This window comes from Furipterus horrens, unplaced genomic scaffold (assembly GCF_987537825.1).
Source record: "Furipterus horrens unplaced genomic scaffold, mFurHor1.1.pri manual_scaffold_3, whole genome shotgun sequence".
NCBI classification, from domain to species: domain Eukaryota; kingdom Metazoa; phylum Chordata; class Mammalia; order Chiroptera; family Furipteridae; genus Furipterus; species Furipterus horrens.
Window position 1 is genome coordinate 176,559,187 of NW_028327173.1, and position 23,802 is coordinate 176,582,988.

The 23,802-nt window shown below is 50.9% G+C and overlaps 1 protein-coding gene across 1 annotated transcript in view; it reads left to right on the plus strand.

The window, feature by feature from the left end:
• The window catches only part of LOC150016809 (maestro heat-like repeat-containing protein family member 7), a 31,288-nt gene extending 8,329 nt beyond the window's left edge, over window positions 1–22,959 (plus strand). The window contains exons 9-19 of the mRNA XM_090268361.1: window positions 1,063–1,201; window positions 3,260–3,450; window positions 8,160–8,297; window positions 10,118–10,232; window positions 14,250–14,390; window positions 15,065–15,247; window positions 15,858–16,016; window positions 16,277–16,399; window positions 20,039–20,141; window positions 22,155–22,217; window positions 22,751–22,959. Coding sequence (XP_090124487.1) covers window positions 1,063–1,201; window positions 3,260–3,450; window positions 8,160–8,297; window positions 10,118–10,232; window positions 14,250–14,390; window positions 15,065–15,247; window positions 15,858–16,016; window positions 16,277–16,399; window positions 20,039–20,141; window positions 22,155–22,217; window positions 22,751–22,959 — 1,564 coding nt within the window. The remainder of the gene's footprint in view (window positions 1–1,062; window positions 1,202–3,259; window positions 3,451–8,159; window positions 8,298–10,117; window positions 10,233–14,249; window positions 14,391–15,064; window positions 15,248–15,857; window positions 16,017–16,276; window positions 16,400–20,038; window positions 20,142–22,154; window positions 22,218–22,750) is intronic.
• The last annotated feature ends 843 nt before the right edge of the window (window positions 22,960–23,802 follow it).

The window sequence follows — 23,802 nt, forward strand, 5'->3', positions numbered from 1 at the left end:
TTGTGTGAGCCTGAGAGTGAGGGACTCCTTACGTTTTGTGCCCTGGATGCTTCACTTCCCTTACCCCAGCCTTGGCCCTGGTTCCAAGAGTTGGTCTCGTGGGTCTCAGGCGGAAGGTGCGGGAGCTGCCTTAGCTTAAGTGGCTCAGGCCACCGGGAACTAGCATTTCTTCTAACAACTCTATAGACTTGGCTTCCAGGGTCCCCACAGAGACAAGCCCAGTCGCCCCAGGAAGCTCAATGCTACAATGTCCCCATCGGTTCTTATAGTTAATCTATAGTTCCTCCCAGCTCAGATGCAATTTACCAGTTGGGTCACTTTTACCATAAACAATGTTACCTAGCAACATAGTTGACATACTGTCTTTATCAGGTTTCCAGGGGAACAGAGCTGGAAAGTTAATGGGAGGCTCAGGTGTTCCTGCAGAAGGCAGAAAGGGCTGGGTTAACTCTATAGCTCACCGGCCCATCGGAATGCCCGCAGGCCGGTGCCGCCTGGCGCAGGTGCCTTCCCCTGCCTGGGGTACTGCCTCCCAAGGGGCAGGGGCGTGGGCTTCTTGATATCATGTGACAGATGCAGGGTCCAGGCCCCAAAGGGCTCCTTGGCCTGGGGGAAGGAGCACAGGCTTTGGGACACCAGACCCGGTCACTTCTTGATGATGCAACTCATGAGCTGTGTTGTCTTATACTGGTGATTGCACGTCTCTGAGCCTCAACTCTCCATGTCTAAAATGGCAATAACAACCCACCTTGAGGGTCATTGTGAGAATTCAGTGACCCTGAATGTCTTAAATGTCTTTTCGTATCTGTATCCCCAGAGATGTGCTCAGTGCCTGGACGATAGCAGATGATCGATATTTGCTGAAGTAATAAATTGTCTGTAAAGCACCTGGCATAATACCTGGGAAATAGGGTTTTGTATCGCTGTTAGCCCCCTGCCTCATAGGGAGTGTTTTCTGGACCATTCCAGGAATTTGCTAGCATGCCCATGGGTACCAGTGGGAAGCTGGGTTGCCCCAGCTTGGGCCTGGTCCCCATAACTATCTTACGCCCGACCTCCCAGCAATGGAGCAGAGATGTGGAGGCAGCTGATACTGCACAAGCCAAGCCGTGATGTCCAAAAGCTCCTGAACCTGCTCCTGCTCATCCTGGAGGAGGAGCCTGTCACCAAGAAGGGCGGGGCCTCCAGCAAGCCACTAGCGGTGAGACCTGTCTGCCTGCCCTTTTCTCCTCCCTCCTCCTGCTAGACTCAACCCACCCAGCTTCTAGGGTGCTGCTCTGCGAGCAGCTAGTTGTGTGGCCTTAGATAAGTGTCTGTCTGTCTGCTCTTGATTGTGATCCATCGATGGCAGCAGTGCTGCTACTTACAGTTACGTCAGGGGCCTGGAATAGTAAACGTCTAACATTTACCTGGCACAGAGCAGATATTCAAGAAATTTCAACTCATATATTTAACAATTCTTTATTGAGCGCACGTAAGTTCTGGAGACTCAGCAGAGAGCAAGACATTCTGAGGGAGGGAAGCAAATAAGCAAAGATATGGGGAATGGAGGAGTGGGTGCTATTCTCCTTTACAGAGGGAGATCCTCCTGTTCAGGAACAGTCTGCGTCTTGCCCAAGGTCACACAGCCATTGAGTGGCGATGGCAAGACTCAAACCCAGATCCCGTGCTTCCCCATCGGGTCTCTCTGCCTCTCTCTCCCAGCATCGAGCTCTATGGATCAGGCACCCCGTGCCCTCCATGATTTTGGCATTTAATTCACTCCTCCCATGTATTCTCCAGTCACTCATCCATGCGTCTTGCTGAACAAGCATAGTTTGAGCATAGATACGGCGTGGGCAGATTTTTACCTTGTGGCATTAATACACCATTTGAGCAAGATTAAGCCAAGAGCAGAGCCTCATGGCACATCACCAGAGGCTTTTCTCTACACCGCAGACTGTTTTCTTTGAATAAAGTATTAGTTTTGGGCTGCTGACAAGTGGAAAGGCTTTGAGTCCAAGAGACTCATCTTAGCTCTGCCACTGCCTCTCTGTGTAACCTTGGCCGGTCACTTCCCCCTCCTTAGCTTTCATAGTAAAATCTGTAAAAAGAGTAGTAATAACTCCTGCCTCTCTGTCTTACCTGTTGAGAAGAGTGAGATAGTGGATGTGAAAGGGTTTCCTAAGCCGTGAATTACAAATAAGGGCTGTTTATTGTTCTCCTCCAGCCCACATTATGTCATTTATTTCCATGGGAACAAGTCATGGGCTCTTTCACTTCACAATTAAATGGGCCAGCTGCATGGTGGCACAGATTTCAATCATTTCTTTAGGAAGGAGTCTCCCTTCTCCTTCATTCACTTCTCACCACAGCTGTGGGGCTGGCTGGACGAGGTCCAGTAACCTCACCTTATGGAGGATGAATCTGAGGCTCAAAGGGGGCAGGGAGCGGTAGAGCCAGAATGAGCCATCAGGTCTTGTGACCCCAACCCATCACTGCCTGCTCCCTGCCCCCACCTTGTCCTTCAAGTTAGGGAGGACTCAGTGGGCCAAGTGTGAGGGGTGGGCCCAGGCCAGGACCAGAGTGAATGTAGGTGGGGAAGTTGGAGGGGGGCAGCAGTGAGTGCAAATTTGGTCCTTGGGAACCTGGTGGGACAAATGCCAACGAAGCCAAATTCCCAGGGCTTGGGAGGGTTGGTGTCGAGGAAGGTGTGTGAGGCAGGTTGTCATGGAGTTCAGAACAGGTCCTTCCTGGCTCCTGCTCCAGGCTGTGGCTTGTTTCTTTTAGCTGCTGGCCACATGGGGAGGCAGTGAGGGCAGTCCACCTTAATGGCCCAAAGTAAAGGGTCAGCTGGTGCCCCTTTGCGGTCTGTGTGCCTGTGGTACAAAAGAGGAAGAGGAAGAGGAAGGGCACGCTCCAGCCATATCTGAAACCCTAGGTTCAAGACTCAGCCCTGCACCCCAGGGGCTAAGTGACCTTGGGCAAGTCCCATCACCCCTCTGATCTTCTCACCGGCACAGTGGGATCAAGACCACCACCATGATCTTCCAGGGGTGTGTCAACATCAAAGAGGCAGGCTTTTGTTATTGCTCCAGTGCAGGGCCCACCCACAAAGCCAGGAGTGGGAGTCGGGATTGAGGGAGATCTGGGCTTTCCCAGGCCACGTCAGAGTAGAGCAAAGATCCAGGTCTGACCTCCTAGAGAAGCAGTCCACCCCCTGCCAGCAATGCTGAGACAGTGGGCCAGGACTTCTCACACGCCTCTTCTCTGCCCCCAGGCAGCCAGCGGCCTGTGTGAGCTCCTGTCTGTCGACAGCTGCCTGGACCATGTGAGGCACATCTATCCCCATCTGCTTCTGGCCTTGCTCGTTCAGGTCCATCACCACATCGGCCTCAACCTGTCTGAGCTCGTGGGTTCCCACGAGGACGCCAAGAAGGATGCACAGCTCTCTGCCTTCATACCTGTGTGGTATGCTCCTGCTGTTCCTGGCTCAGGGAGGGCCACCCCGACCCACTCCCCCGCCCCCCCCCCCCCCCCCCCCGCCAAGGGCCCTTCTGAAAGTCTTTAGGGCAATCGATAAGTAGAAATCAGCTGTGAGACTGGAAGAGAAAACAGAACCTCACTTCTGTGAGAGGCAATCATCTGTTCAGCAACTATTTGTGAGCCCTTGCTGTGTGTCAGACTCTGCTTAGTGCTGGGCTGCGGGAGAGAATCGGCCCTCCCCAGGGGGGTTTTATCTAAGGCCTGGACATCCAGTTTTAAATGGTTAATTGGAATAGGTAATATATGCACATGGTAAAAATCTCAAAAGATATTTTCTTCACCCAGTCACCCTCCCCAGAAGGACAGAGTTCTTTCATGACCTTTCAGAGGTGGTGTGTACAAAGATAAGCACACATTTATTTCTCTGTTTTTCTACCAATGGAACTGTGACCCGTACGCAGTTACACATTTTTGCTTTTAGCATATATTATGTCTTAGAGATAACTACATATAGTGCCACCCATCATTTTTCACAGCTGCATAATATTTCCATGTAAAAAAATTAATTTCAATATTAATTTCAATGTACCGTAATTTATTTCACCAGAGTCCTCTTCATTTAGGCACTTTGAAGCCCTTTGTGATTACAAACAATGCTGCAGTGAGTTTGCTTGTCCACATGTCTGTATGTGCACACATGCGATCGTATGTATAGGAGGAATTCCTGACAGCAGGATGGCTGCAGCAAAGAAGGTCTCTGCATCTAAATAGTCAGGTGGAATAGGAATGTCTGGGGAAAAGGGTTCTTGACCAGTGATGTGATGGAAGAGGAATTGCAATATATCCTAAAGCACCGAACTTGCCAAATAGCCTCCAACAAGGGCACCGCCACCAGTGGTGTATGAGTGTCTGTCTCCTCGCATTTTGCCAGCACAATACTGTATAAAACATTTTCATCTCAGCCAGTCTGAGAACTGGGGAACAAAAGGTACAGTAGTCCCTCTCTATATCGCAGTTCACTTATCGCAGCCTCACTGCATCGCGGAATTAAAAAAAATATTATATTTAATTATTTATCGCGGATTTTTCGCTGTATCATGGGATTTTGCGGTACTGTATACGTATGGTGTTAAAGTTACGTAGATTTAAGAGTGTAGAATAAATGTAAGGTTCCTACTTCACGGGAGGGGGGTCTAGAACGTAATACCTGCGATAAGTGAGAGAATACTGTATTTTGCTGCAATTTTAGTTTGTGTTTCTCTTATAGTGAGTGGGGTTAAGGGTGAGATGCTGTTTGTGTTTTCTGTGAGCCACTTGTTCTTGTCCTTTGTCCAATTTTATACAAAACTGTTGGGAATTTTCCTTAATTATTTGTAGAAGTGCTTTATATATTAAGGACACTACTCTTTGTCATTCGTATTCTAGTTTGTTACGTGACGGGCAACGATTTTACTGTTTATTTATTTTTTGTCTGTTTGTCTTTGCCACTCAGAAATTTTAAATGTATGTAGACCAGTTTGTTAGCTTTTTCCTTTTTGGCTTCTCTTGCGTGTTATGCTCACAGAGGTGCACTTTGAGGGGCACAGGGCAAGCAGTTTTGCAGCTGGGCTTGGATTTGAGTCATGCTTCCACCACTTTGTGCTTTGTACTTTAGGGAAACTACCTTAACGTCTTGGTGGCTTGTTCCTTTGCCTATAAACTGGGGTAAGAGATTTCTACCCCCTAGGTGTGTTGTAAGGACTAAATAGGATGGCATCACAGCGGGACACTGGCACTCACTCCCCTGGCGCTCACAGGTGCTGCCATGAGGGTGTCACCCCTGACTCAGAAAGCTGGTGGCTGGAGGGAAAACAAAACCAGAGGAAAGTGGAGGGGGAAGTGGAAGAGGAAGAAGAGGAACACATCGTGGAAAAGTCCTGGGCTGCCGAGTGAAGGTGCAAACTCCTGACATGGAGGGCTTCAATCTGTTGATGCTTGCACCAGGGAGCTGGAAGAGAGCCTGAGCGTCCACCCTCACCTCTGCCTCGCAGGAGGCAGCATCTGAGACAGAAAACCAGAGGTGGGCAAGTGCCACGCTGAAGGGGACCAGAAAAGCCACAAGGTGGTACCTGGGTGGAGAGGGCTGCATGGCGGGTCCCACCTGGAACCTCCAAGTGTGACCTTATTTGGAAAAAGGGTCTTTGAAGATAATTGAGGAGCTTGAGATGACATCATCCTGGATGAGCCAGGTGGGTCCTAAATGCAGCAATAAGTGTTGTTATACGAAGAGGAAAAGACGCACATGGAGGGGAAGGCCACGTGAAGAGAGACAGAGACCGGAGAGCCGCAGCCACAAGCCAAGGAACGCCATGAGTCACCGGAAGCAGGCGGAGGCCAGGACGGGTCCTCTCCTCGACCCTCAGAGGGAGCAGGGCCCTGCTGGCAACTGGATTTGGGACTTGTGGTGTCCAGAATGGAGAGAGAATAAATTTCTGTTGTTTTAAGCCACCAATTATTTGGCCGTTGGTTTGGGCAGCCCGAGGAAACTAGGCACCGGGGCGTGGAAGCCAAGTGGGTCGTGGGTGCTCCAGGCCCCGGTGAAGGAAAGGAAAAGCTCTAAGGAGATGACTAAGTGCACAGAGACTGTCACAGCCTCCCGTGAGGAGAGGTGGGTGGAGGCGATGAGTGTGGGCCCCAGCTCTGTCACACGGACTTGGGTTTGAAGGGGGTGGGGGTGTTCCAGCAGGACGCTGGAACCATAGATAGAGCTTGACAGTGCATCCCGTGCAGTTCAGCTTCCATGCTGTGCAGCAGCCTCGGGCTCTGAAGCAGCTGGTGTTAGATCCTTGCTCCCTGCCGCCTTCCCACCCCCCATCCCAGTGCAGGAACAGGGCAACACTGGCTCCATTTGCTGGGAAAAGCCAAGAACCTTCCAGGAAGGTGAAGCTCGCAGAGTTGGTGTTTGGGGAGCTGAAGGAAATGCACCCCCTACCCGCAGCTTTCTCCCAACAGTGTACCTCTGCCTTTTTACGAAGCAGAACAGGCTGGCCTTCTTTGGGCTTTTCCAGGTGTCTCTTCGGGAGTGAGGTGGGGAGGAAGGGTGATGGAGAAGGTCATTTTTGTTAAACTTTGGAGCCTTATTGAGAAAGTGGTGAAGTGGGAGAAGACAAACTATGAATGATGTAGCTCTGTGTTTGGAAGTTTTGGCCTAAATCTACATTCTTTGTGGGCTGCACAGATGAGGTCAGGGGTCTGCTGTGACTGTCTGAAACCTCTAAGTCACATTCTTTCCTGTGGAGCTTCTGAGCCCTGAGCTCAATGCCGTCCCCGAACCAGTTAGCGAGAGGTGACCAACTGCCACTGGAGATGGAGACACATAACAGAGAGCACACGCAGGTGGTTCGTTCTGTTTTAGTTAAAGGTGCTGCTAATACTTGAACTGGAAGATATAACCTTCCTTCTCTAAACAAAATGCATAAGTCTCAGCTTAGCCCATGCTGGGAGTTTCAGGGGCAGAGGGAGGACAGTGGATGGGAGAGTTGGGGAGGGTGAGCCCTCGGCTGTTAGGGTGAACAACACCTGGGGCATGCCCCACTCTATCCCCTCGTGTGTGTGTGTGTGTGTGTGTGTGTGTGCATGTGTGTGCGTGTATGCACATGTGTGTGTAACTTTAAACTCTTAACAGCATGGCTAGTGAAGGACTGTCCCCGACAGCATGTGTTTCAAAGAATCCACACAAAGATTGCATGACTTGAATTTTTACACTGGACTCATATTCATTACAAAACCCCAAAGAGAAAAATTCAGAGCAAATTCCTGAACATCACCTGAGTTCCAAAATGCTTTGATGCCTTGTCCTGGATCCTGAGAACCACCAGCCCTGAGCATCAGCTGAACTATGCCCACAAAACCGTGTCTTAAACTCTTAAAGCAAGGGTTTGGCTTTCTGGAAAACTGTGTTTAAATGTAAACTTTATTCCACACATTGTCAGTTTTTATTTTACTAAAGGCTCATACACACACTCACAGATCTACACACGTGCATGTCCGCACACACACACATATACAATATATACCCATGAGCAGCCGGGGCCGTGCATGCAGGGGGATGACAGCCCCTGGCGGAGCCCTCCTCCTGTTCCCTCGTACCAGGGCTCCTCAGGCTCACCCAGGGCCTTCAAAGCACAGACCGGCGTCCCACCCTGATAGTCCCCGGGTGGTGCAGGCTCCCCAGGGACTTTTGTTGTGCACCTAGACTTGGGACTCACTCCTTAAGTGTCCTGAGCGAATGAAGGACTCAGGGTTGGACAGGAGACTGTGTCTGAAGGAGCAGAAAGGACTGTCCCATGGAGCTCCCCCCGCCATGGGCTTGATGGGGGTGGAGGGCAAGCTTGAGGCAGGACCTGGGAGGCGGGAGGCTCCAATCCGACCTCTCCATTCAGTAAAGAAACTCAGGGGAAAAGGGAGGGTAAAGCAGCAGCTCCAAAGAGAGGGACATCTTGCTTCTGTTTACACTCTTGTTCTCAAAGCTAATAATTGTTTGTAAAAAAGCCACTATTTGTGGATCCACTGGACACCACTAGCTAATGATTAGCATGACAGAGAGGAGCTTGTCTGGCTAGATGGGAGCTGATGGTGGGAGAGTCCTGGGTGGAGGGCGGCCCAGCCTGCTGGGGGCGGGGTCACATGAGGTCTCAGCCCCCTTATCTTGGCAGTTGTGTGGTCAAAGTGGTGAAAACCCTGCTGCTGAAGATGGGCTGCTCGTCCGAGGCCGCCTTTCTGGATGACCAGGGCGGCTGGGAGCTCTTGGGACAAGCGGAGAACCACCACCGAGGAGTGTCCCTGCTGGCTAGGTGAGGCCAGGGGCCCCCAAGGCAGGGGTTGGAGGGAGGGGAGGGACCTCAGCGTCTTCAGACAGACTTGGGTTTGCAGGCCTCTGGGCAAAACCCTTCCCTCAGTCCATCACCTCTCCTCTAAAACCAGCAGATCCCGTCTGCCTTGGTGGGTAGACAACACAGATGTGAACGACGGTGCACGCTCTTCAGAGCAAACCGGGTATCACAGGACCTGGCAACCGCAGAGCACTTAGGTTGTTTATAAAGCACCTTTCCTCACAGCATCATGAATTTAATACCCCCAGTGCTACAGAAATGATGGGATGGCTGAGAGGGTCAGAGTGTGGCCTTGGAGGTGGTCTGCCTGCGTCTGAATGCCCGCTTGCTGCGTCCCATCTGTGTGACCCAGGGCAAGTTACATCCCTGTCCATGTCTCGGCTTTCCCTTCAGTCGTAAGGAAGTAACAATAGGACCCACGGCCAAGATTTGGGGTGAGGGTTAAGTAAAGCACTCGGAACAGCCTCTAGCATATGGTCAGAGCTCAGACACACAGGTTAGCTCTTACTATCGTCATGCTGCCTGGTGGGGCAGGAATTACTGATGCAGAGGAGGATGCCAGAGAGGGACAGTTGTGTACCAAAGGTCACAGAGCCAGGAAGTGGCAAAGCTGGGAAATGACCTGCTGACCCCAACTGGGGCTCTTCCCTGCAACTACACACAGCCTCCCGTGGGGTCAGGAGAGGACAGACACCTTGATTTTAAAGATGTGAGTCCTGCAGGAATGTCTACCTCAGCCCTGCACCAAGTGCCCAGGATGGGGTCTCCTTGGGATCTCAGCATACAAGCACATTTATTGAGCACTTACTATGCTTGAGGCACCGTGCAAAGAGCTGTATGTATGTGGATTATTCCATTTAATTCTCACCGTGACCGATGAAATAGTACTACTGTTATCCCAGTGTTACCAAAGAGGAAACCAAGGCACGGAGAAGTTAAGTGACTTGCCAAAGTCACACAGCTAGTGGTGGGGCCAGGATTTGAGCCCGAGCTGCCTTACTCCAGTCTCTGTGCACAGCTGCCACACTTCCTGGGTTCGCTGATAATGGAGCATAGTGCAGTGGTCCCCAGACTTGAGCAAGCAGGGCTTGTTTCAACACTGATTGCTGGGCCCCACTCTCAGAGTTTCTGATTCAGTCGGTCTGGGATGGGGGCCCGAGAATGTGCACTTTTGACACGTTTCCAGGGATGCTGATACTGCTGATCAAGGGGCCACGTTTTGAGAACTACTGACTTGGTACAACGAACAAGGCAGCTGGAGTGGGGGGCCCTGGGCTGGGGCGCCAGCTCTGCCATATTTCCGGTTCTGTGATCCTGAGCAGGTTACACTTGAAGTCCCTGTCTCCTTATTTATGAAAATGGGAATAATAACGGCAATGTGCTTGGGGCTTAATGGGGAGGATCAAATGCAATAACAATGTGAAAGCACCTGGCTGCTGCTGGGCGCTTAGGAGCGGGTCCTCACACCCTCTCCTTCCGGCCTCCTCCTCCTGGGGTGGTCCTGTTCAGTGGGCAGTCTGAAGTCAGGCTGTCTTACTGATTTGCCCTGTGCTGTTGGGCAAGCCACATTCCTACTCTAAGCCTCAGTTTCCCCATCTGTAAAACAAAATAGTTAAACTAGATGGCCTCTGAGGTCCTGTCCAGGTGGGAAATCCTGGGAATGCAGAAGCCCAGGTGACCCTGTCTTGTTCATGGTTTCCAGTGTCTTGGCCAGACTCCCACACAGCAGGCCTCCCTGGGGCCAGAGAGCCTGACGGACTGCTCCCCTTCCCCACCTGCAGGGCCATGGTGCACTGCTCCTGCCGGGAGCTGTACCACATCCTCTGCCTGCTCAACTGGCTCCTGGAGCAAGGCGACGAGAAGCACAAGATCACCGCCACCGCCTTCTTAGTGGAGGTACCAATGGGGCACTGCGTGCACGGTGGGGCTGCTCCCAGGCCTTCCCCTGAGCATAGGCTTCAGTTCACATTAGTGGTCTTTTGTCCTGCGCAAATAGTACTTAACAATTGACAGTCTGTGGTGAGCATGATTTCTCTTGAATAGGAAGAGCTCCTTCTTCCCTCCCTTTTCTCCTCCTCTTTCCACTCCTTCACCCCATTCCACTCTTCTCAGACCCCTTCTGTTCCCCAGGCAACCGCTATCCTTCGCTGGGCATTTCTGTGTGCCAAGCACCAGATTGGAGGTATAAACATACGTTTGACTCTGTCCTGCCCTCAATGAATCCTTGGTGCAGCAAAGGAGCGAGAGGACATCCCCATTATAACATGGGGTGCTGTAGAGTGATGTGTGCTATGATGGGGATCATCAGGGAGGGCTTCCTTGAGCAAGTGACATCTAAGCTGAGCGAGTGTGTGTGGGGGTACTAGGAGGGCGTTGCTGGGGAAAGATGAGTCAGGACATGGATAGGGTCAGACCCAGAAGGGGAGACCTACTTATAATAATAGAACACGTACTGAGCACTTACTAGCTTCCAGGCACATTCTAGGACCCTTACACATACTGATTCATGTAATCCTCACGCAATCCAGTGGTGCAGATACCATTCTATCTCCCATTTCAGAGGAATAAACAGGCACAGATTTAAATAACTTTCCTAAGGCCATGCAGCCTGTAAGTGGCAGATCTGGAATTCAAACCCAGACATCTGAGCTCTTAGAACACTGTGTGTATGTGTATGTATGTGTGCGTGCATGTGGTAAAATACACATGGGGCAAAAGTAGGTTTACACTTGTGAGTACATTATTTTTGTATTATTATTTATTAATTATTGTATTATTTTCCATATGAACAGCTGTAAGCCTACTTTTGCCCCACCATGTATATCACAAAACTTGCTACTTTAATCATTTTAACTGTACAGCACAGTGGCATTAAGTGCATTCGTAGTGTTGTGCAGTCATCACCACCATCATCTCCCGAACTTTTTCATCTTCCTTCCCAAACTGAAACTTCCCATCCCCCCTCTCCTGGCCCCTGGCAACCACCTTCTACTTCCTGTCTCTGTGAATCTGCCTTTTCTAGGTTTTGGATAAGTGAAATCTACACTATCTGGCTTATTGTACTTAACATAAGGCTTTTAAGATTCACCTATGTTGTAGAATTTCATTCCTTTTTAAGGCTAAATCATATTTTGTAGTATGTATATACCACGTTTTCTTTATCCCTTCATCGGTTGACGGACACTCTCTTAAGCTACCCCTGTGTGCCTCTTTTGACCTGCTGATTGTCATGTGGCAGGTCAGGGCTATCACTGGGGTCTGTACAGTGGGGCTCAGAGGCAGGAGGCTCAGTTAAGGAAGGCTTCCTGGAGGAGGTGCCATTTGAGACAGGCCTTGACAGGTGAGCCAAGTCTGCCAGGTGCACAGGAGGCAGCATGGCATTCCAGGTACTCCTTGCATATTTTCTGCCTCTGCAGAAGTCCTCTTCTGGACTGTGAGTCTGCAGAACAGGGGCCATGCATTGCAGCCCCAGACCCAGTCCTCGGAGGGCTCCCAGATGGGGAGATTGAATAGAGAAGTGAGGGTCAGAATGGACACTTTGCCTGGCTTTGCAGGCACCAGCAGAACATCACCTCCAGGATGATAAGCATGGGTCTTACTTCTAATTTTCCGCATGGTTCTGGTGTGGAAAGGGAAAATATCATTTCTTGAGAGCCTACTATGTCCCAAACCCTGTGCTGACTGCTTTCATTTGTTAGTTACCCTTCTAATCTGCACAGCAGTGCTGCAAAGGAAGACTTGTGAGGCTCAAGTTCAGGGGCATTTTTCCAGGTCATGCACCTCAGGGAGTCCAGAGAGCTTCAGACCACGTCTGCATGACTGGCTCTTCTATTGCAATCAGCCTTAGTCTTAAGTGGCTGCTGCACAGTTTCTTCGGGGAGGGGGTGGGAAGTCGGACCTTGCCAGATCTCGGGGGATGCTCTTGTGTTCACCACTCTAGACTTAATCTTCCCCAGCATTCGCCTGGAACCCTGAGCAGCGGCCCTCCCTCCAGGAGCAAGGGTCCTCCCCTAGGCTCTCCTACTTCCCAGAAGAGGTGGTGGTCTGCTCCTGGCCAGAGCCAGGCCTGCTGCATACACTCTGGAACTTTGATGAGGCTCAGATGTTCCTCCCTGGCTCCCCAGGCCCCTATGCTGTGTGTGTCGTGTGTGTACTTGCTTCTACCAATGGCCAGGGAACTCCTCTAGGGCGCTGTGTGACCTTGGGCAAGTCACTGAACCTGCCTGTGCCTCAGTTTCCTCACCTGTAATGTGGGGATAATGAACTGCCCATCTCATAGGGTTTCGATGAGGATTCAGTGAGTTTACATCCAGCACTCAGAACAGTGCCAGGACACAGGAAGTGCTCTCTGTGAGTCAACTCTGTTGCTATTATTACCGTCATCGTCATCTTGACTCTTTTCTGTATTTCTAGTGCCCAGCACAGAACCTGGTGCATAGCAGGCCTGAGTATCCTGTATGGATGGGTAGGAGCCCCTCTCCCCAGCTCTCTCTTCTCATTACACAGACACACGGTCTCACTAGTCTCAGTAGATATAGGGCAGGGTAACAGGTAGGAGAAGTGTTTATGAGGACAACTAGGCAGAAAATGAAGACCGGTGATTGTGGTGGGTGGGGAGGGTGAGGAGGGAAAGGAAGGAGATGAGAGTGATGTGTGGTTTGGGGCTGGGAAAAGAATTGGGGGGGTGGCGGTTGCTAACCCTGCAATGGGGACACAGGAGGAAGGGCAATTCTAATGAGGAAAGGAACCAAATTTCATGTTTCAGGCAACAAGTGTCCCCTAAGCATATATGCCACACCACAGCTGTCTCAAAGGGACCCAAAGGAGAAACACTTGTTTGTGTCCTCAAGGAAACCCACAATGGGAGAGGGCAGGCAGACACATTAACAGAGGGGAGCCCTAAGGTCTCCATGTTCAGGGCCCTAGGGGGCCCAGAGAAGGGAGCCAGCAGCCGAGGTGAGTCTTGGGGGCACCGTCAGACGTGGCTTCTCAGGGGCTGAGTTCTAGATGGAGTCATGCAAAGTAAGCAGGGGCTAGAGTGGAGGTGGCTGCTGTGGCAGAAGGGCATCCTGTCCACCCTAAAGGGACAAAACAGTCTGGGTCATTCCATGAATGGTGCGCAGCTTGTTTAGAAGCTGGTTTATAGCAAGTGGGGCTAGAGGGCAGGCAGGCATGAATGGGGCCCCAGAGCAATTAGGGTTGATGGAGGAAGGCAATGGGGGAGAATGGGGGCTCTGAGCTGGGTAGTGACATGTTCAGCTCTGACATGAGGTGCTGGACATCTGGTGGAGGTGTGCGGTGAACTGTTGGTTTTCCAAATTGGAAGCTCCAGATGGAGGCTGAGCTGGAGGCACAGACTTAGGAGTTATTTACCCGGGGACAGCAGTTAAGATTCTGAGAATGGGGGGCTCACTGGGAAGAGTGGGCAGAAAGGACAGGGCGCAGGGCCGTCACCACTGAGTGCTGGGTGGAGACAGAGGACCAGTGGCTCTCACCAACCAAACCTGGACTGTCCAATACGGTTGCCACCAGCCACATGGGACCTAGTTGACCCTTGTAATGCAGTCTGAATTGAAATGTGTCCGGAGTATAAAATTCACACCAAGTTTCAGTGTGAAATATATCAATAAGTTTTATATTGATTACATGCTGAAATGATACTAGTTTGGATATACTGGGTTAAATAAGATGTATTAGTAAAGTTAATGTTTCCTATTTCTTTTCACTCTTTTAATGTGGCTATTAGGAAATTTAGGCCTGTACACGTGGCTTGCATTGGACGGTGCTGACTGGGCAGTAATTGTTCGTGCCCCACACCCGGCCCCTGGTCATCCGGCCTGTGCTACCAGTGCATGGGACCCAGAGGGCTGCCTATCCCCTCCGTCCAGGGAGTAATCACTGTTTCTCCCTTAGCTCCTCCAGATGGAGCAGGTGCAGCAGATTCCTGAGGAATACTCTTTGGGGCGGATGGCGGAAGGCCTGAACCACCGCGATCCCATCATGAAGATTCTGTCCATCCGAGGCCTGGCCACCCTGGCCCGCAAGACTGGAAAGGTAAGCCGAGGGCAGAGGAAAGCCCAGCCCAGCTGGACTCTGGGTTGGAGGAAGGACGGAGCTGGCTGTCATCGACTTTCAGGTGCCGATGGCTGGAATCAGAATCGGAGCCTGTTTCTGTCCGTGCCTCAGCTGCTCCATCTGTAAAATAGATATCCCTTAATAATTCCCTAAATACTTCATTTGTTTTGAAGTAGTTTGTAATCCAGAGTTTTCACAATGTCCCTAAAAGCAGCGTGTGTGAGAGGGGCTGGGGATGGCAGTAATTATTCCTGCTTTACAGATTAGAAAACCAAGGCTAGGATTGTTGGGACATCATTAGCATTTCTTAAAGTGCTTTGTTTTTTCTACCAAGCACTGTTACAGCTCATGATATATATATATCAGGTGAAATGGCAAGATGTAGACTCTAAAGCTAACTGATAATTATACAAAGAAGGGAGTAGACAGCCAAGGGCTTCGGGTATTCAGGCCAGGAAGGAGTCAGCAGGGCCAAAGAAGGCTCTGGGGACAGCAAGAGCTTGAGTGAGGGTGTCCCAGGCCGGCGGGATGGCAGAAGCAAAGGCCTGGAAGTGAGCCTTGTTGCACTGAGTTCTTCTCGGTGAAGCAGAGGCTGGGTCTCCCACCTGTTAGCCCAAGTAGGAGGCCCCATCCCAAATGCTCCTGCCCCACAGACCACCAAGGTGCAGGCTCTTCTGCCCTTCATGGTGAAGGCTCTGAAGAATGTGGATGGGCTGCTGTTGATGGAGGCATGCGAAAACCTCAAGACCATCTTCAAGGGGCTGGACCGCAGGAAACTGAATGACAGCTCAGCCTATGTGGAGCTGCTGCAGATCCTGCTGCCACACTTCAGTGATGTAAGGGACCCCCTTGGGTGTGGGTGGGAGGGGTGGGAGTTGGCTATAGAGGATGGTTCTTTACTGCCCGGCAGGTTGCAATACCTCCATGGCCCACTGGCACCTGGGCAGTGCCAAGTGGGCAGGGCCAAGTCAGCCCAGGGGAAGGGGTACCTCATTCATCATTCCAACTTGTCTGCATCTTTTTGTAATAGGTTTGCATAGAGAAAGGTCCTTTTCTAATTGGCTCGCATGGAGGGAGCTCTTCTTTTATAATCAAGTCTCCCAGTGACTTGCTTCATTGCTATTGGTCCACCTGCAGGTGGTGCATTTCTTATTGGTCCAGGCAGAGGGCTCATTTTCCCACTTGACTCTAAGACATGTTTTGGGTGAGCAGGAGGCCCGGCTGGGAAGAGCGGGAGGAGCTCCAGACCTGGGCTCCAGCAGGGAGACACTGGCCCCAGCTCAGGCCCACCAGGGGGCTCTGCTGTTCTCTGTCTCTGTGCCTCCTGTGCCTGGAGGGCGGCTCAGAATGAGTGGAAGGAAGGCCGGGGTGTGTCCCTGTGAGGCGCAGAGGCCCAGGCTGCCTCCTGGAGGAGGGAGCGTGCCTGAGCCTCCACGTCTCTCCCAGTCAGGAGAAGATGTGCGCTCCTCCTGCATCAAGCTGTACGGCAAGGTGGTCCAGAAGCTGCGGTCGTTGCCCCGCACCCCTGCCATGGAGGAACAGCTGATCAGCGCCTTGGTTCCCCTGCTGCTGACCATGCAAGAGGGCAACGCCAAGGTGGGCCCGGTGAGTGTGCGCAGGCCCCTGGCCCTGCGGGCGCCTCTCCCTTTATGGAAACTGATCCGGAGTCACTAACCACTCTGGTGAGAAGTCTGTTTTCCGAAAGCACCTGTGTCAGGATTCCTCTTCCAAACACCAGCTGCGCTTGTCCACTTCAAATGGGAATTGATTTTCCAAAGTGCCGTTTCACACGACTTTCTTCTGGAACATGTTCTGGCGGTCCCGGAACTCCACAGCTCTGGTATTCTCTTTCTGTTGGTCCTCAGTGCTGTGTGAAGACCCTGTCCCGCTGTTCTTGCTTCATGGCGTGGGACTTGCCAAAAAGAGCTTATAGCCAGAAGCCCTGGGACAGCCAGCAACGGACGGTGGCCAAGATTTGCAACTACCTTGTGAGTGCTTCCAAGACGCCAGTGGTTCCTTATGAGTATGTTGGAGATGGGCAGTTCTTTCCTTTCCTCTTCTTTTTTTTTACATCTTGACTGGAAATCCAATAGCACCCATGAGTTGTTGGCTCCTGAATGTTCATCTCGGTCTCTAACTTCTCTCCTTACTCCTAGTGTTCCCTTTCCAGGGGTTTACCAGACACAACCCCCAACCCCAAACTGAACCACATGCACTGCGAGCTCAGCATGTCTCTTCCGAACTTATGACTTCCTGTTGCCATTTTGCTCTGTCCCTCTTGAGCCCCAAAGCTGAAACCCAGAATCAGCCTAGACGCCTTCATCTCCCTCACCTTCCACACTGGATCAATCTTAAATATCTTAAATACGTCTGAATCTGATTTTCCCTCCCCACCCCCACTGTCACTGCCTTTAGTTCAGGTCATGGATGTCTCTCAGCTAGGACTTGGGTCTAGCCCTCCAGTGGGTCTCCCAGCTTTTAATCTCACCTTTCCAATCCGTTCCCCACTCAGGCCACCAGAGTGGTCTGGTGAAAACACACATCTGTTTATCTTGCTGAAAGGGCTTTACCGGCTCCCTTTTCTACAACAGTAATTCCCAGAGTGTCTTGTCTATGACAACAATTCTTTTTTTTTTTTTTTATCCTTACCTGAGGACATGCTTATTGGTTTTTAGAGAGAAGGGAAGGGAGGGGGAGAGAGAGAGAGGGAGAGGAACATCGATGTGAGAGAGAAACATCGATCAGTTGCCTCTTGTATGCACCCTGACAGGCCCGGCCCCCAGACCTAGGCACGTACGCTGACTGGGAATAGAACCCAAGATCTCTTGGTTTATGAGATGATGCTCCAACCAAGTGAGCCGCAGCAGCCAGGGCTATGACACCAGTTCTATAGGATATGCCCTACTGGGGAGAAAGGACGTTCTCAGACGTCCCAAACTAGGTTTGGGAAACACTGCATTGTCATCTTCCTCTTGGGTATTTGCAGCACCATCAGCTCTTTGAAGTCTCTGAGACGTTCCGTGCTAAGGGCACGTTTCATGGCTGTTTAATTTACGGTTTTCCAAACTTATCTGACCACACAGAACCCCTTTTCTAGGTAACACCTGAGAACATCTTAAGGTAGTAAAGTGCTGGATATGGCCCAGTACCTCCGCATAACATTTAGGAAGCTTTGCCATCTGGTCCCATTTACCTTCCCTGTTGTCATGGGCAGGGTTCCCCTGGATGCAGACTCTAAGACAGATTAGCACGCACGGGGTTTAAGAGGGTGCACCCTTGGGGTTAACACCTGCAGAAGGGAAAGTGAGGAGCAAGAGTGGCAGAGCAGTCAAGCCTCCTCGTGGTTGCAGGGAGGCCTCAGCCAGCACTTCGTGAGATTCCCCAAATTGGAGTCGGGGGTCATATCTTTACATCCTGCCTGTCTCTGGCCGCCAGCCCCCCTGTGAAGGGACGTGACCTTGGGTTAACGGTTTTCTTCAGCCAAAGCAATCTCCATAGCTGGGAGAATACATTTTTCAAACCCAAAGGGAGATTTGGACCGAGCATGTCAGTATTCCCCATACCAACCTAACAAATATATACAAAATATCAGATTGGGAAGATGTTTCAGGACCACCATTCTCAGGAATGCTCAGAATCTCCTCACCCAGTGTCTAATATCGTTACCATCATTTTACACAGAGAGAAAACGCCCTGGAGGAAGTGCTTGGCCGGGGCGCTAATTCAAATACTTGCAGTGCCCAGGGACTGGGCAGACATGCTCACGAGTGACGTGGCAGTGGCAGTGCCTGTGGCAGCCTGCAGGGCCCAGTCCCTGCTGAAAGCCCGAGTGGAGTGCTCCAACTCACTGTGCAGCCACTCTTGCCAGGTCCTCGCCTTCACAAGAGAAGCTAGAAACCCAGATTTTTTTTTTTTTTATTAGAGAGAGAAACATTGATTTATTGTTCCACTAATTGATGCATTCATTGGTTGATTCTTGTATATGCCCTGACCAGGGATCTGACCCATAACCTTGGCATATTGGGAAGACATTTTAACCAACTGAGCTACTTGGCCAGAGTGAAACCCAGATTTTTATAAGACATTAATCAGTAATCAGTTTAGCTTGCTTAAAACACTGTGTGGGTCACCACTTGGCTGGTCACTTATGGCCCGTGGGCTGCCAGCTTGTGACTCTGCAGGATTCTCTGTCCCTAGTTTTGCTCACGCGAAGGTTAAGTTCTACCGTTTGGTTTAGGAAGGGGTTGGGAACCTAGTCATCAATTCATTCATTCACTCACTCACTCATCCATCCATCATCCAACAGTTTCTGGGCACCTGCAGCATGCCAAGTCCTGTGCAGGGCACTGAGGCCCTGAGTGCAGTGAGACGGCTCCTTCTCTCTGGGGAGCTTAGGCTCCGGTGGAGGAAACGGGTATAAATAATTGCAACACAATGTCATAGGTGCTGTGACAAAGATTGTGCAAGATGCTGCAGAAACATCACAGGTGCTGGGATCAGCTCTGCCTGAGGTTTGCGGGAGCTTCAGGGAGGAGCTGGCTTCTGAGCTGAGCCTCAAGGGATGAGAGGGAATTCCTCAGATGAAGAGAGGGAAGGGCGCTGCAGTTAGGAGCAACTGCTTGTATCAGGCACAGATCTGAGGAGAACTGGGCTACATCCTGGGACTGGAGCATAATGTGCATGGCAGGTGAAGGCAGTGCGGAAGTTGAGGCCGAGAAGGAACATGATCATAAAGGCTTTGCATCATGCCCAGGAGTTCACTCCCTGATGTGGAGATTGTCAACAGGGGAGTGATCAGATCAGATTTCTCTTCATTTCCCACAACAGCCTCTTAGCAAGATGTCTGCCCCCTAGTTTCTACTTGATCAAATTCATCCCAAGCACCACTGTCAGATTATTTTGCCCAAATTATTGCTTTGCCATCACCTTATCAAGAATGAATGTTGGGCCCTGGCTGGTGTGGCTTAGCCGATTGAGCGCTCACCTGCAAACTAAAGGGCCTCTGGTTCAATTCCTGGTCAGGGCACATGCATGAGTTGAGGGCCAGGTCCCCGGTTGGGGGCGCGTGAGCAGCAACCACATGTTGATGTTTTCCTCCCTCTTTCTCCCTTCCTCCCCCTCTCTCTAAAAGTAATAAATAAAATCTAAAAATAAGAAAAAAAAATGAATGAATGCCGGCTTCCTATTTTCTAAAGCATAAGTCAGCCCTCTGCCTGCTTGGCTTTTAAGGGCCTTTAAGAACTTCCTCACTTTCCAGTTTATTCCCACCTGCTCTGCCACTTGAATCCTTCACCCTGGTCAGACCTTTCTCCTTATCGATCATGTCCCTTGTACGTCATGTGCATCCTCACCTCTGAATGGACTTGCATTTTAGAATTTTCCTTCCAGCTGCAGCAGGGGGGTGGGTTGGAAGAGGAGACACTCAAGGCAGAAAGACCACAAAAGTGATTTTTGTAATCCGCCAGGAGAAGATGAGGCCTGGCCTCTGGGGGCTCAGGCAGAGATTTTCAGGAGGCAAGAGGCCAGGGCTTGGCTGCCTGACAGTCACCATTCCCAGCTTCGGGAGGAGTGGATGAGTAATTAGTTCTCATGAGGGCTCAGCACTTTGGGGGTTCTCTTTGTCCCAGGTGAACACCCACCGAGACAGCGCCTTCACATTTCTCAACCAGAGCCTGGAGTACGCCAAGAATTCCCGAGCCTCTCTCCGGAAGTCCTCCGTCATGTTCATAGGTAACCTACCTGGGCACTAGTGCTGCTCCTGGGGCTCTGCACAATCTCCAACGTGGAAGGAAGCTGCCAGCCCTTTGGGCACCTGGATGGGTGCCTCCCCTGGGGTTTGAGGGTTGGTTAGCAGATAGTCATGGTGCAAATTAGAAAGGTCTTCTCTCCTCTGAGATCACTGCGTGGACCACAGGCTGAATTCAGCCTGGAGTCCTTGTGCAGGTCAGAACCTTGACAACTATACACAGCAGAACAGTTCCCCCTGGAGTGCAGCCTGGGCCCAGGCGCAGCGGGGACCTGCCACTGTGGACGTGGAAAAGTGACGTCGAATCTCAGCTCCATGATGCCCCCTCTCTGAGCTCAGTTTTCTCACCTGTGAGATGGGGAGCAACTCCTGTTTCACAGACTAGACAAGAATTTTTTTTTTTTTTTTTTTAATGTGAAGCCTGGCACGTCAAGGTACTCACTCAATGTTAGTTACCTTCATTCTCGCCACAGTGCCAGCCTCTGTCTCTGTGTGGAAAAAACAAATAGCAGAGTCCCCTCACCCAGAATCCCCTGCAGGACCCTTCTGATGACATGCTGGGTATGTCTTCTCCCAGCTATACTCCCGCTCCCCACAAAATAATTACATACCCTTCACCGAAGACCAGGAAGCCCTGCTGCGAAGAGGCTTAGAGAGGATGATGCTCCCAGCCCTGTACTTTGTAAAGTGATGTTTCCTTGACTTTCCTCAAATCAGTTGCAGTTTTTTATGCATCCATCCATCCGTGGATCCCTTCAGTGGTTTGTTTAGCAAATGGTGGTTGACCCTCTACTCTGTGTCAGTCACTATGCTTAGTCCAGGGAAACAAAGAACCCTTCAGGGGGTGATGCCGTTCACATGATCAGTGATGGGACAGAGGAGTCATGCCCGGACTGGGGGAGCCCTCAGAATGTGGGGGCCTGTTCAGAGGCAGCTTCTCCCGGGGAGTGACATTACTTCCTCAATCTTGTTCCAAATTAATCACTTCTAAAAGTGTTGGTGTTTAACACCGCAGGAGTCTCCTCTCTGCCAGGCGCTGTGCTGGGGGAACAGAGTTGAGCAGTGCCAGCCTTGCCCACAGACAGCGCCCACTGTGGGGCAGGACTCCAGCCTCCATGGGTGACTGATCTTTTGTGAGACTCTGAAGAAAGTTAGGAACACCTATTCTAGGAAAATGCATATCTGCATACAATTGTGCCCATGCTCTAGGATCCTTGGAGACTGCCCTAACTCTCCCCAGGGAGTTGAAGCTGAAGAAACCCCTGGTCTGATGGGAGATTCATAAGTCACATGTAAAATACAACAGACCATATACAGATAGAGAGAGACTCACAGGGACTCTGGGAACCCAGAGAAGCATTTAACCTAGCTTGGGGGCAGGGGCAGGAACGATTTCCTGGAGGAGCAACTATGTTGAGCTGAATATTCAAAAATAAATAGGAATTAGCCAGGTAAGAAAGTGTAGGAAGGGCCTTGCAAGAGGTATAGGCCATTTAAGGATCTGGTGGCACTTTGGGAGCCAGGCATGCAGGCTGGGCGCAGGGGAGGGCTAAGTAACATCGCTGAGGAGCTGGGTCTCAGCCCCTCCATGGGCCCTGCCAACTGCCTGCCTGGAGGGTATGCCAGGCACTTGGTGTCTTTCATGTTATTGTGGTTCAAACTCCCCAGAGAAGGGGCAGCTGGGGCAGCACCGCCTCCAGTCTCAGGTGAGGATACTAAGGGCCAGTCTGACTAAGTGACTGCCTGGGGCTGTCTGTCAGAGTTGGCTACAGCCCACATCGTGCCCCTGTCCTAGTGCCATCCCTGCCCTTTGAGCCTGCCACCTCTCCCAGGGCCTCTGTTGCAGGGTCAGAATGAAGTTCTCCTTTTGTGTCCTCATTGGCAAGGCTGGAGAAGGGTTAGGGAGAGCTTCTCTGAGGAGGTCTGGTCCGAGGGTGGGATGGGGGTGGGGTCAGAGTAAGGAGGTAGGTATGCTAACCTCTCGGATTATGCTCAAGGGTCGCTGGTCCCCTTCATGAAGAGCGTAATGACGGAAGAGCATCTGCATGAAGTTAACGCCGGTAAGTTGTGCTCTGTGTTGGTGAGATTTCAGGGGCCAGTGAGAGAATGCATAGGCCCACAGTGGGTCATAGAAGAGGAAAGGGATAAGTCCCAAGGGAAGGGTCCTCAGCTCAATTCAGTTGTGTTAAGTCTTTATGCAGATGAGTACATGTTATGTACCATGGAGTCGCCAAGACAGAGGACATAGCCCCATCCTAAGGGAGCTTATAGTCTAAGAAACCAGACTCAGAGAACCAGACTCAAAATCACTTAGTTCAGGGCAAGCACTTCAGACTCTTAAAAGGGGCAGATTAATTTTGTAACTGGGAAAGCTGATGGAAAAACTGAAGGTAGGCTGGGGCACTCCAAGAAGACTTCCTGGAGGAGGCAGGTTTTGCTTCAGGCGTTGAAGAAGCTGAGAGGAAGGTAAGATGAGGGGAGGTTGAACAAAGGGTGCCGAAGCCATGTCATGGAAGTGAGAAGGAAGGTAAGGTGTGAGACCCATGTGGAGACCTGGTCTTCACACGTGGCCCCTTTCCTTCCCATGACCCAGCTCTGAAAAACTTGAGACACGACCCAGAAGCCTCAGTATGTATCTGTGCGGCCCAGGCCCAGGACAACATCCTGGCCAGCTGTTGGCTGAACTCATCGCCACTGCCACATGGGGACTCAGCCATCATACATCGCGGGAGTCCTAATGATGAGAACCTGCCCACTTGCCATCGGCGGCGCTCCTGGTTCATGCGGGCACTGGGCTTCTGATCGATGTCCTTCAAGTAGTGTTTTGATATGATATGGTTACAATGGTTCCAACTTTTTCCCCTTTACTCCCCTCCACCCAGCACCCCCGCCCCAGCAATCCGCCCCCAAGTCCATACCCATGGCTTGTACGTACAAGTTCTCCTGCTTCACCCTTCTATTCTTTTTCTTATTCTTCCCCTTTTAATAAATAATTAATGATTTTAAGAATAAAAAATAACAACCCTTCCCTCTTAGATATTAAGACCCTTTATAATCTTATAAAGGACAATGGGCGAAGGTCTCATGCTCCTCTAGCTGCTTCAAGCTGGACATGGTCATCATCCTACCTACCCTTGGGTCCAGAAAACCCTAATAAGAGTGGGGGTGTGGAGGGGAGGGTGGCCTTCCCACATGGGGAAGGATCGTGCAGACTCCAGGTCAGTTGGCTGTCCCCGGACCACGGCATGCTTGGTTAAACAGGCTGGCATCCTTGTTGTATTCTGGGGGCAACATATTTGGCAAAAAGGGTTAAAAGACATCATTCAATCCATAACCACTAGATGACAAAAGGCAGGGATTAATTTTTCAATGTTCCACATTAGGGGGAAAAAAAAAAAAAAAAAAAAAGGCTTCTTTGGAGGAAGGTGTGCTAGGCACATCTCACTTGTCCAAAACCCTTTTGCTCATTATACTTAGTTTTGGCTGAGGGAAATATTTTAGGTTTCCCCCCTCTCCGACCTCTGGGCCCTTTCAGTCCACGCCATTAGGATAGAAAAGAGAAACCAGTTTTAAAGTGAAGCCCACAGACCACCCCATTCTTCGCCAACCCAGCCACTTAGTTCAGCCAAACCGTTGAGTCTCAGG